The sequence below is a fragment of the Gopherus flavomarginatus genome, chromosome 3 (genome assembly GCF_025201925.1).
Source record: "Gopherus flavomarginatus isolate rGopFla2 chromosome 3, rGopFla2.mat.asm, whole genome shotgun sequence".
NCBI lineage: Eukaryota > Metazoa > Chordata > Testudines > Testudinidae > Gopherus > Gopherus flavomarginatus.
In genome coordinates this window covers 229424648-229444032 of record NC_066619.1, presented here as the reverse complement: position 1 = coordinate 229444032, position 19385 = coordinate 229424648, and the positions used below count along the sequence as shown (strand labels likewise).

Genomic DNA, 19385 nt, shown 5'->3' with positions numbered 1-19385 from the left:
GTTACAGAGGCATTAGATTTAGATTTGGGAGCTTGCTTAGGTCCCCACCAGACTCAAAGCCTTTGGTCACCCCAGGATCTATCACAGAGCTTCGGGCCATCCATTTAGCTTGCATGGCATTCCTTCTACATAGTGCGGCTGAATTGGTTGGTGCTCAGAGACAGTACAACAACCATGTTCTGTTTAAACAAGCAAGGCAGGGGGTGGGGGCAAGTGACAAAGTTATGCCAGGAGATAATCCTCCTCTGGAATTTCTGAATTGCCAGTCTCATCACCCTGAAAGTGACTTACCTTCTGGGAAGTCAAAACACTCTGGCAGACTGTCTTAGGAGGTCGTTCGCAGGTTACCATGAGCGGTGTCGTTGCCTGGACATTTCTAGGTCTATTTTCCAGCAGTGAGGAGCTCCCCAAGTGGACCTGTTTGCAACAACAGCAAACAGAAAAAGTTGAGTCTTTTGTTCCCAATCAGGCCACAACCTGGGTTCACTGACAGATGCTTTCCACCTACCTTCGTCAAAAGGACTGTTGTATGCCTTCCCTGCAGTTCCACTCCTGCCCAAGGTCTCGTCCAAAGTCAAGGAAGGCTCCCTTACCTTTTTCCAATAGCTCCAGAGTGGATCCATCAATATGGGTTTTGGACTCTACTTGTACGTCATGGGGTGCTCTACTCACTGCTGAAGTGCCTCTTTCTGGCCAGGTCTGGGGATTAGCTCTGCCGAGCCAACATCCCTTCATTCAATTGCACTCCATTACTCACTCATTCTCTTTCTCGGGAGTCAACTGCACCTGTTCCGTGACTTGGCTCTTTGACCCAGGTCACTGTGGTTTTCCCCTTCTGTGAAAACTGCATGCATCTAAGTCTCTCTGGACCCACTGTCCCAGGCAGTCTTCTCTTTCACTGCCTCCTTAACAGTGCCACTTCTCCAGTGACTGGGTTCCACCTTCTGCACTGGGTTCCAGTCCAGGGGTTCCAGTCCAGGGGCCCTACAATAAGCTGTCAAGGTTTGCACAGTCCTGAACTTTCCTGCTGTATTCCTGAGCTACGCTCTACCTTGTGTTTTCTTATGCTGAGGGTGACTGCAAACCTCTCTCTCTCTCTCTCTCTCTGCAGTCCCTCTTCTACTCTCAGCTACTGGATATACAAGCCTCTCTAGGGCCTGTATAGCACTTTAATTCCTCTTTAATTAGCCCTCATTACGCTCCAGGTCCTCCTCCAGATGCAAACTAGGTGGTTAATTGGAACACTTAGACTCTTTAACCCCTTTAGGTCTTGTGTGGGGTGGACATCAGGATCCATCTGGTGATTTTGTTTCCTCCCCAATATCAGCAAAGATATAGCACAGGGGTTCTTAAACTGGTGGTCTAGACCCCTCAGAGGGTTGTGAGGTTATTACACGGGGAGTCGTGAGCTGTCAGCCTCCACCCCAAACCCTGCTTTTCCTCCAGCATTTATAATGGTGTTAAATATATAAAAATGTGTTTTTAATTTATAAAGGGGTCACACTCAGAGGCTTGCTATGTAAAAGGGGTCACCAGTACAAAAGTTTGAGAACCACTGGTATAGCAGAAGTACAAAGTTCTCTCTTAAAAGGGTCAATGTAGTCATCATTACATAAAATTGCAGGGAATTAACTCCTTCATGTGTACATTTTTTGTGTACATCTATGAACCTTTTTGTACTGCCTTTAAAATAATATAAACATAATCTCATTTACAACTTTATATTGTTTACTGAGGTGGAAAAATGCTTATAAACTTCATCCTGCAATTTGCCACTCTAGGCATTTAAGTATATAGCAATTGTAAATCTTTAAAAGAATCCTGGAAGGAAAAAAAATCAACATATTGCTTTTAGTTAAATTGTTTTAAGCAGATGTGAAATTGAGACCCAGTCCTGCCACATGAAATAATATGAATTTAATGAAGTTTATCATATGGCACATAAAACTAATATCAGAAAATTGACATTTCTCAAATCAATGGTTAATTAATGGGTAGGAGAGCTGTAAGTATGTACAGAATTTGAATGCATGAATTACTTTTTTGTTAGCTACTCAGTATATACTTTGTGAAGAATCTATTTTTGCTTTAAGCAACTTAATGAGTAATGTTCTGTAGGTATTCTTCTATCTAGGATTTAAGTTAACTGTCACTCATCAAAACATTTTCAAAATGAATGCACACCAAAAATCAATGTGACATTTCAAGTGTAAAGTAGCACTGAAATACTGAAACATTTAAATTTTTACTACTATGACTAATAACCTCTAGCAAAGTTATGCATTCAATTTTTTCCCTAAAAAGTAGCATTGGCTACTTTCTGCATCACATAAACTATGGTATTATAAAGCTGTTTCTGTCCACTCCCTGTGCGTGTTAGATTTATCTACTATGTCTCCGCATTTTTCTGTCTGCTCTTTCTCTCAATCATGTCTACCGTAGTATTAAGGCATCTAAAAATATGTCAGCGCTAGAAATGCTGTGCTATACTGTAGACACTTACTATGGCGACTGAAAGAGTTCCTCAGTTGCTGTAGTAAATTCACCTCTCTGAGAGCTGGTAGTTAGGTCAATGGAAGAATTCTTCCATTGACTAAGTGGTGTCTACACCTGAGCTTAGTTTGGCTTTACTGTTTCTCTCTGGGATGTGAATTTTTCACATCCCTGAGTGACGTAGTTAGCTTGACCTAACTTAGTAGTATAGACCAGCCCTAGTTTTTCTCTGTGTTTTATATTTAAAATCTTAAAGATAGTTTAAAAATTATCATATTGCCATTGCAGGACTAATTATTATCTAAACCATTCCTGAGAGGTGTTTCTCTAACCTGCTCTTAAAAATCTCCAGTGATGGAGATTCCAAAACCTTTCTAGGCAATTTATTCCAGTGCTTTACTACCCTGACAGTTAGGAAGTTTTTCCTAATGACCAACCTAAACCACCCTTGTTGCAATTTAAGCCCATTGCTTCTTGTCCTATCCTTAGAGTTAAGAAGAACAAATCTCCCTCCTCCTTGTGACAACCTTTTATGCAGTTGAAGATGGTTATCATGCCCCCATTCAGTCTTTTCTTCTCCAGACTAAACAAACCCAATTTTTTCAATCTTCCCTCATAGGTCATGTTTTCTAGACCTTTAATCGTGTTTATTGCTCTTCTCTGGACTTTCTCCAATTTATCCACATCTTTCCTGAAATGTGGCACCCAGAACTGGACACAATACTCCAGTTGAGGCCTAATCAGCATGGAGTAGAGTGGAAGAATTACTTCTCGTGTCTTGCTTACAACACTCCTGCTACTACATCCCAGAATGATGTTCAGTTCTTTTGCAACAGCATTACACTGTTGACTCATATTTACCTTGTGGTCTGCTATGATCTGTTTCTGCAGTACTCCCTCCTAACAGTCATTTCCAGTTTTGTATATATGCAACTGATTGTTCCTTCCTAAATGGAGTACTTTGCATTTGTCTTTATTGGATTTCATTCTGTTTACTTCAGACCATTTCTGCAGTTTTTTCAGATCATTTTGAATTTTAATCCTATCTTTCAAAGCACTTCCAACCCCTCCTAGCTTGGTATCATCCACAAACTTTATAAGTGTACTCTCTATGCTATTATCTAAATCATGGATGAAGATTTATAACCGAACCAGACCCAGAACTGATCCCTGTGGGACTCCACGTATTATGCCCTTTGAGTATGACTGTGACTCACTGATAACTATTCTCTGGGAATGATTTTCCAACCCATTTTTTACACACTTTTTAGTAGCTTCCATTTAGGTTTCATTTCCCTAGTTTCTATATGAGAAGGTCATGTGAGACAGTATCAGAAGTTTTACTAAAGTAAAGATATACCATGTGAATGGCTTCCCCCCACCTCAATCTGCAAGGCTTGTTACCCTTTCAAAGAAAGCTATCAGGTTGGTTTGACATGATTTGTTCTTGACAAATCCATGCTGACTGTTGCTTATTACCTTATTATCTTCTAGATGTTTGCAAATTGATGCCTCAATTATTTGCTCCATTATCTTTACAGGTACAGAAGTTGAGCTGACTGGTCTAATTTCCTGTGTTGTCCTTATTTCCCTTTTTATAGATTGGCACTATATTTACCCTTTTCCAGTCTTCTGGAATCTCTTCCATCTTCCATGACTTCCAATTCTTTTTATTCTTGGGTGCAAGTCATCTGGTTCTATCAGTGTAAAAACGCTTATTTTTAATAGTTGCTATTTAATATCCTACCTAGTTCCTGAGGGAATAGAATATATTTCCTTGTCTCTGTAAGATTTGAATACATCATCCTGCTTCTTTCCAAATACTCAATGGAAATTTTTTTGGAATACTTCTGTCTTATCTGCATCATGATTGACAGCTTTACTAGACTCTTTTAGTATTGAACCTGTACCATTGCTAAATCTTTGTTTGTTCCTGATATATTTAAAAGAATTCCTTCTTATTATCCTTAATCTTACTCCCCATATATTTTTAACGGATACCTTTTAAGATTTACTTATCAATTGTAGGCATTTCCTAACTGCCAATTTGTACTAACTTATGTAATTGCTATATCTGGGCACACAAACTCATCAAAACATGTCCTCAGGCTGATCAGTCCTCTTTTTGATACAACTTGAAGAACACGTATGCAATCCAGTGTACCCTGCACTTTCTGCTCCCAAGGGAATTCTGCGCCAAAAAATTAAAAATTCTGTGCCAAAAAAAAAACCCAACAAAACATTCTGCGCACAATGTTTCAAAATTCTACATACTTTATTTGTCAATATATAAATGTGGAGGCTCCAGCATGGCAGTAGGGAGCACAGTCCACTGGCTGCATGGAGGTGAGAGATCACCCTTCAGCCCCCATCCCCTCCAGGATACAGACTTGGTGGTGAGACTGCACCCAACCCTGACAGAGCACAAGGGCAGGCCTGCTCCAGAAACAGCCTGGGGCCCTGCCCCTCTGTGCTAGGCACACCAAGATAGCAAGTAAAAGGGACTGAGTTTTGCATGCACGTCCAGCCCTAGTCCCTGATCCAGGTACGGGACAGGCAGGCTCAGCCCAGCAGGATCCAAGTGTGGAGGGACTTGGTGTGGGGTGAGAGGGTGCGGTGTGAGGCTATCTGGGTGCAGGTGGCAAAGTGAGTGGTCCGGGTGCAGGGGGAATGGGACTCTTTAAGGAGGTATTGATTATTTCCATTAGCAGAGGAAAATGATACACTTCTGCTGGCTATGATGGCCACAGGTCTATGTGGTAGGAGTTGACTCACATATTTTTAAGGTCTTCTGGTGTTTCGTTGAGAGTGAAAGTCTGAACTCTGTCAGTGTACTGGAATGCTTAAAGCTGTCCAGTCCAGCCTAGATTTTGGTTATCTGCCTTGAAGGGTTCCTCCTATATGAAGCTAATGTTTCTTCTTCGAGTGATTGCTCATATCGATTCCACTTAGATGTGTGTGTGCCGCATGCACAGTTGTTGGCAAGTTTTCCCTTAATAGCTCCCATGGGGTCAATTGTGGAGCCCCCTTGAGTGGCGCCTTCATGGCGCTGCATATGTGCACCTGCTGACCTGGCCCTGCCTCGGTTTCTTCTTGCCGGCTACTCTGACAGAGGGGTAGGAGGGTGGATATTTGAATGCATATGAGCAACACATCTTGAAGAACAACAGTTACGAGAAGATGAGTAACTGTTTTTTCTTCGAGTGATTGCTCATATCGATTCCAATTAGGTGACTCCCAAGCCTTACCTAAGCGGTAGATGCTGAATGCTGCATCATCTCTGGCGTGCTGGATGATGGTGTAATGAGAGGTGAACATATACACCAAGGACCAAGTTGCTGCCCTGCAGATTCCTTGTATCAGGACCTGGGCCAGGAGTGCCACTAATGAAGCCTGTGCCCTTGTGGAGTGTGCCATAAGTGCCTGGGCAGATATTTTGGCCAGCTCATAGCACGTGCAGATGCAGGATGTGATCCAGGAAGATATTCTTTGAGATGAGACTGGGAGTCCTTTCATCTGATCTGCCACTGCTACGAACAGCTGGTTTGACTTCCTGAACAGCTTAGTGAACTTGATGTAGAATGCTAGTACCCACCAAACTTCCAGAGAGTGCAGCCTCTGCTCACGGCTACTGGCATGAGGCTAGGATAGAAAACAGGCAGGAATATGTCTTGGCCAGTATGGAAATGTGACACAACCTTAGGAAGAAAGGCCAGGTGAGGTCTGAGTTTCACCTTATCCTTGTGGAAAACTGTATAAAGTGGGTCTGAGGTAAGGGACTTTAACTCAGACACCCTCCTTGCTGATGTAATGGTGACCAGGAAAGCTTCCTTCCATTACAGGTAGAGAAGGGAGCAAGTCACCAGTGGTTCAAATGGGAGCCCTATTAGTCTGGAGAGGATGAAGTTAAGGTCCCAGGCAGGAACAGGCTGTCTAATATAGGAATGTGGCCATTCCAGACCCTTGAGGAACTGGCCAACCATGGGGTTGGCGAAGGAGGAGCATCCAGACACTCCTAGGTGGAAAGCCGAGATAGCAGTGCGGTGTACCTTTATGGATGATACTTCCAGGCCTTGCTGCTTCAGGTGCAGAAGACATTCTAGGGTGAGAGGGATAGGCGCCTGAAGTGCGGGTGTATGACAGTAGTTAAACCTTTTTCACTTTGCCAGATATGTGGCCCTAGTGGAGGGCTTTCTGCTGCTTAGTAAGACCTCCCTTACCTGTTCCAAGCACATAAGCTTCATGGGATTCAGTCATGAAGTTTCCAGGCCATGATGTGGAGGGATTGGAGATCAGGGTGATTAAGATGACCATGGTTTTGAGTGATCAGGTCGGGGAGGAGTGGCAACGTGATCAGGGTGGGGTGTCCACTGACAGTTCCAGAAGCATGGTGTACCAGTGTTGCCATGGCCATTCTGGAGCTACCAGAATTATCTCTACCCCATTCCTGTGGACCTTGAGTCAGACCTTGTGCATGAGAGGGATCAGGAAAAAGGCATAGAGCAGGCGACCTTCCCAGGTTAACAGGAATGCATCCATGATTGATCCTGGGCTGTGCTTCTGGAAGGAGCTGAACATTGGGCACTTGTTGTTGCCCTGAGTAGCAAACAGATTGATCTAGGGAAATCTCCACCTTTGAAAATGGAGTGTATGACATCAAGCCGAATGGACCACTTGTGATTGCTGAAGGACCTGCTGATGTGGTCCACCAGTGTGTTCTGAACTCCTGGTAGATAGGATGCTTCTAGGTGAATGGAATGGGCTATGCAGAACTCCCATAGCCGCAGGGGTTCCCGACATAGGGTAGAGGAGCGGGCTGCACCCTGCTTGTTGATGTAAAACGTGGCAGTAGTGTTGTCCATCATAACTGCCATGCACTGGCCTTGTAGTTGAGCCTGAAAGGTTTGGCACGCTAGTCGCACCATCCTCAGCAACTTGATATTGATATGGAGAGAGAGCTCGTCCTGTGACCATAGTCCCTGTGTTTGGAGGTCTCCCAAATGTGTGCCCCAGTCCCTAGCTGACACATCCGTTACCAGGGACAAGGAGGGCTGGGGACTGTTGAAGGGGACTCCGCACACTGTCCGAGGGTCGAGCCACCATTGGAGGGAGTCGAGTACTTGCTCCAGAGCTGTGACCACTGCATTCATGACGTCATGCCCTGTGCAATAGGCCGAAGTGAGCCATGCCTGGAGTGACTTGAGCCTCAGCCTGGCATGCTGGACCACATAAGTGCAGGCTGCCAGGTGGCCGAGGAGACTCAGGCAACCCCTTGCTATAGTGGAGTTGTACTGCCTGAGGTCATGAATAATGTCATGGCTTGTAACTGGGACTTCGGCAAAAGCTCTCTTGCCTGAACCGAGTCCTCACCGCCCCAATGAACTCGCTTCTTTGGGTCAGTGATAATGTAGACTTGTTCACGCTGAGGAGGAGGAGACCCAGTCTCTCAAAAGTGGATCTGACTAAACGGACTTGGAGACTCCACCTGCTCCCTGGTGTGCCCCCAAGCATCCAGTCGTCGAGGTAAGGGTATACCTGCCTCCTTTGGAGGAAGTCTTCTACGATCAGCGTGCACTTGGTGAACACTCGGGGGCTGTGGACAGGCTGAAGGGAAGGACTGTGAACTGATAATGTTTGTGGTTGACCATAAACCATAGGAAACGTCTATGTGCAGGCTAAATAGCTATGTGAAGGCACACATCTTTCATGTTGAGGGCGGCGTACCAGTCTCCTGGATCCAGAGAAGGGATAATTGTACTGAGTGAGCCCATGCGCACCTTCAACTTTACCATTAACTTGTTGAGTCCTCATAGGTCTAGAATGGGTCTGAGACACCCCTTGGCTTCGGGGATTGGGAAGTACTGGGAATAGAATCCATTGCCCCATAGCTCCTGAGGAACCTCTTCCACCACTCATATGGTGAGGAGCATCCACACCTTCTAGATAAGGAGTTGCTTGTGAGAGGGGTCCCTGAAGAGGGATGGGGAAGAGGGTGGGAGAGAGAGTAGGAGCAGAATTGGAGAAAATATCCTGCTTCCACTATGCAAAGAACCCAGCAGTCTGAAGTTATTCGAGACCAAGCACAGAAAAAGTGGGACAGACAGTTGAAAACACGGGGAAGGATCCAGTGTGGAGACAGGTGGTCCGTCCTCTGGCAGACCTTCAAAAGGCCTGCTTTCAGCCCAGTGAAGGTTTGTGCTGTTGGGGCTTGAAATGTTTTCGTTGAGTAGCCAGTATGTGAATACCCAACAACTTTATCGTAGCCTGGGAGTCCTCTAGGCTATGCAGCCTGGAGTTTATTTGCTTTGAGAATAACCCTGCACATTTGAATGTTAGGTCCTACAGGGTTTACTGCAACTCTAGGGGCAGCCTGGATGCTTGTAGCCATGAGCTCCTCCTCATGGCTATCCTGGAGGAAAGGATGTGGGCACCCAAGTCTGCAGAGTCTAGCGAGGCCTGCAGTGAGGTCCACACCACTGCCTTCCCTTCGTCAATAATAGCTGAAAACTTGGCTCTGGAGTCTGGTGGGATCAGCTCCTTAAACTACCCCATGGTGGCCCAGCAGTTGAAGTTATATCTGCTGAGGATAAGTTACTCATTCTCTATCCTCAGCAGTAGGCCCCCTGTAGAGTAGACCTTTCCACCAAAAAGGTCTGTGCTTTTAGACTCCTTGGATTTAGGGGTCGGACACTGCTGCCCCGTCTCTCCTTCTTGTTAACTGCTGCCACTACCAAAGAGCATGGCTGTGGGTGTGAGAACAGGTACTTGGAAGGGACAAAGTACTTGCACTCCATGCCTCTAGCGATAGGTGGCATAGATGTGGGGGTCTGCCACAGAATCTTAATGTTGTTTTGAATTGTTTTTATCAGAGGCAGAGCTACCCTGGATGAGCTTTCTGGTGCAAGGATGTCGACCGTGGGGCCATCAGGTTTGACAACCTCCTTTGCCTGTATCCCTATGTTACGAGCCGTCCTCCGCAAAAGGTCCTGGTAGACCCTATGGTTGATTGGGGTAGGACCCAAGTAGACCCGAGTAGAAGCTTCTGCCACCGCCTCGTCCGGGGACGAAGATTAGGAAGCCAGAGGTGGCACTGGGTCCTCCTGACCCTCTGGCCTCTGATCTCCTCCTGGTCAGTGCCGGGAGCCTCTGAGGTGACACTATTGCAGTGACAGTAGCCTGTCCCTGCAGTGTGGCTTGTGCTGGAGTCGGCGCAGTGGCATACTGAGTAGGTGGTGGGGCCTGTGCCAATGTGTCGGATCCCTGTGGCGTAGGCCTGTCAATGGTTGGTTGAGTTGCTTGGGTTTCGGAGGCCACCAAGCGAGAGTGCCTGATGAGGGAACCCTGGGCCTGATGATATGCCCAGGGGGTCCAAAAAGGGCCATTTTGTCAGGGGCTGCCACTCGGGGTGCCATGCTGGCAGTGTCTCCCTCCATCACCAGTGCAATCTGGCTGCTGTGGCGAGAGTAGAAGGAATCCCCATCAGAATCAGACGAGACTGATCTTGACCGTGATGACCAAACAGTGTCAAACTATGTTAAACTGACTGTGCAGGGAACCAGTGCTGAGACACCCATGCTGGGAACCAATGCTTCTTCTCTCGTGGTGCTGGGAAAAAGGAGCATCTCCCCACTGGTGCTGGGGAGCAATGCCCAGAATCCGATGCCTCAGAATGGTGTCTCAGCCACAGTGATGGGTAGCAGTGCCAAAGCGAACAGTACTGAGAAGATGATGGTGAACACCTCATCATGGCCAGCTTTCCTCTAGATCAGGGGTAGGCAACCTATGGTGCGCGTGCCGAAGGCAGCATGTGAACTGATTTTCTGCGGCACTCACACTGCCTGGGTCCTGGCCACCGGTCTGCGGGACTTTGCATTTTAATTTAATTTTAAATGAAGCTTCTTAAACATTTAAAAAATCTTATTTTCTTTACATACAACAATAGTTTAGTTATATATTATAGACTTATAGAAAGAGACCTTCTAAAAACGTTGAAATGTATTACTGGCACATGAAACCTTAAATCAGAGTGAATAAATGAAGATTTGGCACACCACTTCTGAAAGGCTGCCGACCCCTGCTCTAGATGGCGCTGGATGATAAGACACTGGATGATAAGTTACTGGAGGCTTGTCCCGAACTGTCAGGGGTTGGGGAGCCATCATGGCAATGAGGTCCCTGATAGCCTCAAAAGTGTCCAAGGTGGAGGGAAGCTCTAACTCCTCCAACTGGCACTGCTCCAGGGAGTCACTGGCCATCGGACTCAACAGTCCCCTAAGGGGAACCGGTCAACGGCACTGGCTCATGCTGTTTGGGCGCCAAGTGCTCCTTCGCGGGACATACTGGAGGTGCACCTGCCAGTCCTGCTGTCTTCGGTATCAGGGAGCGCCCCTTGTCAGTCTTCCTATGGTGCTTATGCAGCACCAGAGGATAGGAGTGCTGCCGGGCCGAAGCTTGTGGTGCCAGGGAATGTCGGTGCTGAGGGTCTCTTAGACTAGAGTCCTTCCTCGGCACTGTGTCGCATACTGAGGCCGAGGCACTCTTTATGGATGCACTCGGTACCGGGTCCTGGTGGCTCATTGCAGGCTGGGGTCGAAGAGCGGATTCCGTGAGCAGTTGCTTCAGTTGGAAATCTCGCTCTTTTTTCATCCAAGGCAGGAAAGCGCTACAGATTTTGCACTTGTCAGTCTGGTGCGCCTCCCCCTAGGCACTTCAGACATGAGTCATGGGGGTTGCTCATTGGCATAGGTTAGGTGGAGCTTCTGCGAGGTTTGAACCCTTGGGCTCACAGCATGCCCTGGGGGTTAGGGATTGGGGAAAGACTGCACTCCCAATCCTTATCTCACTATATACACTATGCTATATACACGAACTATTACTACTAACTAAGAACTAAACTACAACTATCAGAAAGTACGCTAAGGGAAGCACTTGCTAAGCAAGCGACTGCTGTTCCAACGACCGTCACTGGCGGTAAGAAGGAACTGAGGAGGTGCCAGGTCAGCCCGGGCATATATGCAGCGCTATAAAGGTGCCACTCCAGGGGCTCCACAACCAATCCAACGGGAGCTGCTAAGAGAAAACTATCCAACAACTGTGCACTCGGTGCACACACACCTAACTGGAATCAATATGAACAATCATTTGAAGAAGAAACATTAGCTATGCAGAGGAGGAACCCTTCAAGGCAGAAAACCAAAATCTAGACTGGACTGGACAGCTTTAAGCATTCCAGAACAGTGACAGAGTTCAGACTTTCACTCATGATGAAAGACTAGTCTGTAAAAAGAGTATGAGAATTCTTTAAAAAAGAACAGGAGTACTTGTGGCACTTTAGAGACTAACAAATTTATTTGAGAATAAGCTTTCGTGGGCTGCAGCACACTTAATCAGATGCATAGAATGGAACATATAGTAAGATTCTGTGCATTCGATGAAGTAGGTTGTAGCCCACGAAAACTTATGCTCAAATAAATTTGTTAGTCTCTAAGGTGCCACAAGTATTCTTGTTCTTTTTGCGGATACAGAGTGACACGGCTGCTACTCTGAAACCTATGAGAATTCTGTTATGGAGTTGGAATTTTCTAGAGCACTCTGTAGTATTTTTATTATCTATGTGATAAATTTTCTACATGGGTTGCAGAGACTTTAATGCATCTTAACCATATTTGGTTAAGATGCATTATTTGGTTAAGAGAGGTGTGGGTCTACATATACGTTTATTGATCTTCCCAGACTCATGGCCAAAGAACTTAGTTATAAATTGTTGTTGTGTTGCAAGCAGGAAGTTAAAATATTTAAACACTTTCTTTTTATTATTAGGACAAATATTATTCCAAGTAACAAACAGCAAAATAATTGTACCGGTAAAGAGTAGCAATGAACAAATCTTATTATAAGGAAACAGAAAAGACCTTCTAGATTTTCTGTTAGTCCATTCCCCTGCCAATGCAAGTTGTTGCATTGTATAGTAGTTAGTGTTGCCTATTGTATAGTAGTTAGTGTTTGTTTAATCTACTTAATATACCATGTGATAATGCTTTCATCACTTCCTTGGTCAGATCATTTCACAGCTTAATAGATCTCACTGATTTTTTCCTAATGTTCTGCCTGCATTTTCTCTTAATTTTATTCCGTTTGGTCTGCCCTACAGTTGAAAATTAGATTTGTTTATCTACGCTAGATTTGTTTATCTACGCTACGTCAGGGGAGTGAGAAATCTCCACCCTCTGAGGGGCATAGTTAAGATGACCTAAATCCCTATATAGACAGAGCTAGGTTGATGGGCGAATTCTGTCAACCTTGCTATCGCCTCTTGGGGAGGTGGATAACTCAAAGCACTACAGGTGTGTCACTGTAGTGTCTTAATTGTAGACAAGCCCGTATTTGCGCATTATACTGAGCTAATTTTCTCTAGTTCTGCATCTCTTTTCACCTTTAGAAAACCAAATAAGGCTAAAGCTATACAAATGAGATGAAAAGAAAACCCTCCTCTTTGCTGAATTGATTCTGTTTAGCAAAACCCCTTGTGACAGATATGACAATTTCCTTGAGAAAACTTTTTAGGTTTAAAAATATTTGGGAATTCATTGTATTAAATACAAATATTATATATTATTGTGGGCTGGGATTGTATGTAACCTCTCCAGTGTAAGGAAATGTAATGTAAGGCCTACATGATCAAAACACTATTGAACAATGTGCCAGAAAAGAGTGGACTTCTGGGATGATATGTATGAAGTAGATTTTGGGAAATATGTAGTAGGAGATGAATGCAAATGCCTCACCTCCAGTTACAAAAAAATATCCTTTTGAAGCTATGCACTGAGGAGCGGGCCTTTATCTGCTGATCACCTGTTATATGAGGCCAATATCAAAGGCCCAATCTGCATAAAGGAAAGACTGAGTTATTTGTGGTTGTGCGAGTTCTGAGTAATGCTGTTACAAACTTGCAACCACGGAGGGGGGGGACACCCTTTGTGGGGTTTGAAAGACTGACTCCTACTAAGACCTTGGTGTTGTAAGGGGGTGACCTCTGGTAAGCTTTTTGTTTGTGTGTAGGGGTTTTTTTTTTAATATTGTTTGGAAGATTTTCTCTAATGTTTTTATCTTAAGAAAAAATATGCCTTCTTATAAAGAGCTGTATGGTGTCTTGTAACTGCTGGCAATTACAGCAGTTCATAGGCTCTGGAGAAAAAAACAAGCATAGATGCTAGCTTATTTAGTCAATCTGGTTTGCTGGAAATATCAAACTCATAATTTAATATATGTTAAGCATGTGTCGTGTAGGAAAGGAAACGACCTGGTACCAACAATGACTATTGAAAAATACTGAATAGCCTAGGTAAAGAATGTTTAGATGGCACTATGTCATCTGACCTGGTCTCTGCATCTCTCATTGGTAGATAATACTGCTGTCATTGCTGGTACTGCAGTGCTACCATCTCTGCCTAAACTCTTAAATGGTGGTAGTATTAGTAACACTGTTTGTGCTCTTAGATACAGTGGCGTAGCCAGGTTTTCAGCATAGAGGGAGCAAAAAACATAAAAAGGCACCCCACCTTGGCTCCTCCTCTGGCCACGCCCCCAGGCCGGACCCCCCTCCCATGCTCACCTTCTGTCCTGCACTGCTGCCTGTCCCTGGCTCCTATCCCAGCACTCGGCTGTGCCTGCACCAGCCAGCAGGCACAGCTTCCATGCTGGCCTGCCGCCCCGTGGCTCCTCCGGCTGTGTAGCAGGCAGCGCCATCCAGCAGGCACCGCTTCAGTGCCGGGCTGCCGCTGCCACCCTGCAGCTCCTCTGGCTGTGTGGCTGGTAGCGCTGGCCGGCAGGCTCCACTTCTGCACCTGCCGGCCTGAGGGGAAGCAGCTGCTTCTACTGAATCCCACCAACTACACTACTGCTTAGATACTCTATTCTCCTTTCTGGCTCAGCCTGATGAAAAAATAATGCCAAACTAGCAGCATTAGTGTCTATTCCTAATCTGATCATGCAGTCCTTTCATGCCAAGACCAAATACAGTTCCTTCCATACTTCATAGCAGCTCACACAGCTAGTTGGAAGACAATGGCTGTATCTATACCCTTTTCAGTAGCAGAAGATTCTAATTTATGTATTTTTATTTATTTATTTTATTTTGCACCTGAGAGCTACCATTTTTGGAACAGTGTTGCCTAGTATTTATCAGAGTCCAGATAGATGTTCCCAGTCACTTCAGAAGGCAGTTAGCAGTGATGCAATAAATGACATCTATCTAAGTAGATGGATTGTGGAGATGTTATGTATTGTAATAAGAATGATATGATGCTCTCTGGTTGTGTACATAGCTAGACCATGTAACAAATTGTGTGAACCTATCATTGTTCGTCTCACCCTTCCTTCTCCAGACCTTTTCATTATTTGTTATCTCTACTTCTGTGTTTTCTTTAATTAGACTCTGATCCTTCAAGGACTTGTGTGCATGCGTAACTTCATGTACAGTGAGTAGTCCCATTGGTTTCAAAAGAGAAACTGTTATAGCTCTTCAGCCACCTGCTCATCAGTTGAATTAAGAGCTAGCTTCAATATTAAAGTGCAAATATTTGAATTTTACCCACTTTTGGTATTTACAGAATGTCTTTTTAGTGTCTTTATGATAGCTGCTCTAGAGAAGTCTTACAGAATACTTTGCTAAGTTACCTTAAGTAAGTTCTAAAGATTGTATTCCAAAACCACTCTGTCGCAGAACGTGCAAGTAGACACATGAAAACACAACAACAAAAAAACTTAGAAGCTAAGCTCTCTTCTGAAAAGACAGATATCCATTTAATAAATTGGAAACTGGTTTAATTTAAAGATGCAAAGTATACAAAGATGGGGAAAAATTAAGAAATTTATTGACTATTAGGGGTATAACTATAATTTATAATTCTTTTATGATTTTACATAAATATCTGTAACAAATATGAAAGGGTAGAATAAGTAGAATGATAGCATCAAGATGAAATTATGTTATCATCTTGTTCTTATAGTAAAAAATGGTAAGGTTTTAATGTAACAGGTTTAACAGAACAGTGCCCTACAGTTATTACTTAAGCATTTGCAGCAGTCATTTGATGCTGCTTGACTGCCCTCTTCAGGATGCCAATGAACATAAGCTCCACATTTTCTGTACTTTCAAATCTAGTTTACTAAAAGAGATTTTAAAAAAATAGTTTACAAGGATAAAAGTTAGGTTTTCATTGTACTGCATGTGAGATTGACTTAAAGTGATGCTCAGGTTTCACTTTTTCTTTTTTATAGTGGTGCATTTGCCCATGCATGTTATTTCTCTTGGTATAGACAGCTCCAGAAGTACTGTGCGCTGAGGTGGCATTGACTTCAGTATTATGGCTTGTTTTTAATGAGAAGAATAAGCATGCTTTCAACACCTTTTTATGAAAGACTGCTTTTACCTACCTCCCTTTTGTTCCTTCTCATATATTTTCATTGTAACTCAAATCATAGACAAGTGTTGCAGGAGTAGCCAAATAGTTGCTTTTAATACCTATGTACCACGCCATAATGTACATGCAACACGCTTTACAAAAAAATCCTTTTGAGAGAAGTTTTAAATACAATGTGTTCATACTATTTTTGTATCCCTCCATGTGAAAAGAAAGGTAGATAAAGAACGGGGCTCTGTAATATAAATAATTAATAGAAAATATTGAAATAGCTACAGAAGGAGTTCTGTGGGGTAGAAATCTCCACAAAGATCCCCTCAATAACTTTGAGATGCCCCCTAGTAAATTGTACAGTTTGTTTTGTCTCCAAGTCTTGTGGTTCCAGGGCTATTCATGCAGATAACTTCTTCACTGGTAATGCAGCTTTCTCATCAACCCCTCTCCTCCCAAATCTTCCTTTAAAAATGATTTTCTGAGCACCAAGAGGGAGAAGTCCAAAAATTAATGTAGTGTCGTGCTGCATTATTTTTCTCTCTGGCTCTTCCTTGAGGTTTGGGGATAGGGAGCCTGCTGGGGAGGGGGGAAGGGAATGTGACTTTCTAATGCTGATAGAAATTACTACAGACTTCAAAAATACCCTATATTTTATGTTGGGTTTTAAATATTTTTTGTAGGAAAGAATGTCAAATAGGGATGTTATTCGCAACTCCACCCACTTTAGTTCTGCCACTACCACTCCTTTTGTGGCACAACAATTTTCAGTGTAGTATTGGCAGAGCTCTTTCCATGTATCCTTTTGTTCTGGGAGGAATGTGGCATTGGTATATAGCAGAAGTGGCCACACTTACTGACCCTCCAAGCTGCATACGACAATCTTCACAAATTCAAGAGCCAGGGCGCACCTGCCAGGACTCAGGGCTTCATCCCTGCAGAAGGCTCCTGATGCGGCTCGGGAATTGAGCCCTACTTCCGCTGAAGCCCTGAGGCTGAGCAGGTGCGCCCCACAGAGCTGAAGTCCCAAGACCTCCCTTCCTGCTGGGCAGAAGTCCCAGCCCCACCACCCCGCTGAAGGCAGAAGTCCTAAGCTCTTCCCCCACCCCTTGTCTAGTAGGTGGAGGTGGGAAGGGGCTACGTGAGCCACACTTCAACAGTAAAAGAGCTGCATGTGACTCGCGACTCACAGTTTGGCCACCCCGGTGTATAGCTCAATGTTCTGCTAGTCTGAATTGATGCTTATTTGGAGCAGTCTTGTGCATGTAAATCCTGATACTGGATCTGCATTTCCACAAGGGTGTCGCTACATGAATCAATTTGCAGGTTTGGGCCCATATTTTCCAGCACAAACTATAGGAGCATTTAACTTACACTTTTTGTAGAGCTTTTTATGTTAAAAATGTTAAAACTCATTTTCGTTAGTATTTTGTTTGAGTTTTGTTGCTTAGATAGCTGTTATAAATTAACTGCATGAAACGTAGTTGTAACGGTGTTGGTCCCAGGATACTAGCGAGACAATGTGGGTGATGTAATATCTTTTATTGGACCATTTTGCTGTGACGCTCAGAGTACCTCAGCTCTTTGTGGCTCTAAAGCTTTTCTCTCTCACCAGCAGAAGCTGATCCAATAAAAGATATTACCTCACTCATTATAAATTAATTGTACTTCTGGAAAAACAAACCAACAACAAGAAGAATACACCACCACCATGCCATACCAGCCAAAAGCTTTTTTGGTAGAGCATTGAGAATGTGTTTGCTACGGTTTTAGTTAATCTCTGTTTGGATTGCAGTTGTTACAAATGGTTACTGAATCTTTACTGATAGTCAGTTACATACAGATATCTATATTTTTGATCTGTATCTATGCCTTTTTCCCCTAACAGGCAAGCTAATGAAGAATATCAAGTGCTGGCCAACTCATGGCGCTACTCATCTGCTTTTTCGAATAAATTATTCTTCACTATAGTGGATTATGATGAAGGGGCAGATGTTTTTCAACAGGTAAAAGGTGTTTAATGATGCCTTTTTAACTTTGGTTAATAAATATCACATATTTTAAGTACTGTGTTTTTTATTGTTTTTTGGTTTTGTTTTTTTGTTAGATAATATAATAAAAAATTACAGTGTGGGGGGAAAGTCTGGAAAACTGTGGTTAGTCACAGGAATTTCTATAATGCAATGCGATAGCAGGAAACACCAAAAATGCAAAATAGCCAATTTTGCTACCATATTTGTTTTCGGTTATATCAAGTTTAAATGAAGTTTATCAAGCCAGTGTTAATGTATTGGTGGTTGCTTCCATTGGACTTTGTAAAACAAATTGACTCCAAAATGATACGATGTGAAGTGTAGTGAAAATCACATTCATAGTTAAACTTTCCCATTGGTTCTCTTGACATAAAAAATTACTTAACAAATATCACCTAACATGAAGACTTCAATTAAATGTTTAATACCCTTTTTATCTTTGTAGAATAATCAGTCTTGGAACTCTTTAAAAAAGAGTGGAAATTGTTGTAAATAGCTATGGTTGCTTTAAAATGTGGAGACCCAATTATTAGCAAATACACTAGTCCCGCAAATTCACTTTGATTTGGATACTCAACTGAAGTTCAACTTGAATCATAATTCCAGAAAGCAAAATATTTTCTTCTCTTTAAAGCTTAGCTCCCTTCTTGGCACTGGAAGATGAATTAATAAAAGCAAAAAACAGTAGAAGTTACTAACCATTTTTACTCCCTTTTGTTGAATTGTGAGATACTAAACTATGAAGCAAAAAAAGCAACTCTACAGTGTTTAAACAATACACAGCAAAGCTTGGATGGTTTTCCAACAGAACAGTTGGACCACATTGTATACAAATAACATGATCTTTCCAAATTTTGCTTTTTATTTTTAGTTCAAATATGCATTTTTGCGCACACACACGGAGAATATTATATTTGTAGATGCATTTGGCTCAATTTATTGTGGTGTAAAGAGATACAACTCCATTTATGTCAGTGGACTTGCACTTGTTTATGTCCACATTCTGTTTTGTTCATTGTCTTTGAGAACTCCAGCTATTTTGGATATCTGTGAAAATAAGAGGAACTAACAAGTGAGCATATTGTCATGTAGGTTTTTGAAGAAATGTTATTTTTATCAGAGTTTTTATAGGCAAATGTAACAAGACAGTGGACATCTGAACTAATTATAATAGCATGGGAGATTTAATTCTTGACTGTAATACTGGTAGCTAAGCTAATGTTGCAGTTGTTGTATACTGGCTCAGAGTTGACATAAAAGCATGTCAGTTGATTTGATTTCACTTTTCATTCTGATTATATAGAAATGGGAAACCAATTGTAGGTCTGGTGCAACCAGGCTGTCAGCAGTCTTTAAATATATGTATACCTGACAGAAGATTTCTATATTTGAGTATCCCACTAAATTCAACTGTTTTACAACATTCTTCTTAACACATTTCACAAAA

At 43.1% G+C, this 19385-nt stretch overlaps 1 protein-coding gene across 5 annotated transcripts in view; it reads left to right on the top strand.

Annotated features, from left to right (window-relative positions):
- The window catches only part of TUSC3 (tumor suppressor candidate 3), a 498607-nt gene that overhangs the window by 117462 nt on the left and 361760 nt on the right, over positions 1 to 19385 (top strand). For all 5 annotated transcript variants that reach the window (XR_007773580.1, XR_007773581.1, XM_050947920.1 and 2 more), the window contains one exon: positions 17794 to 17911. Coding sequence is in view for 3 of the 5 variants with exons in the window: in XM_050947920.1 (XP_050803877.1) it covers positions 17794 to 17911 (118 nt within the window). In the remaining 2 variants the exon portion in view is untranslated. The remainder of the gene's footprint in view (positions 1 to 17793; positions 17912 to 19385) is intronic.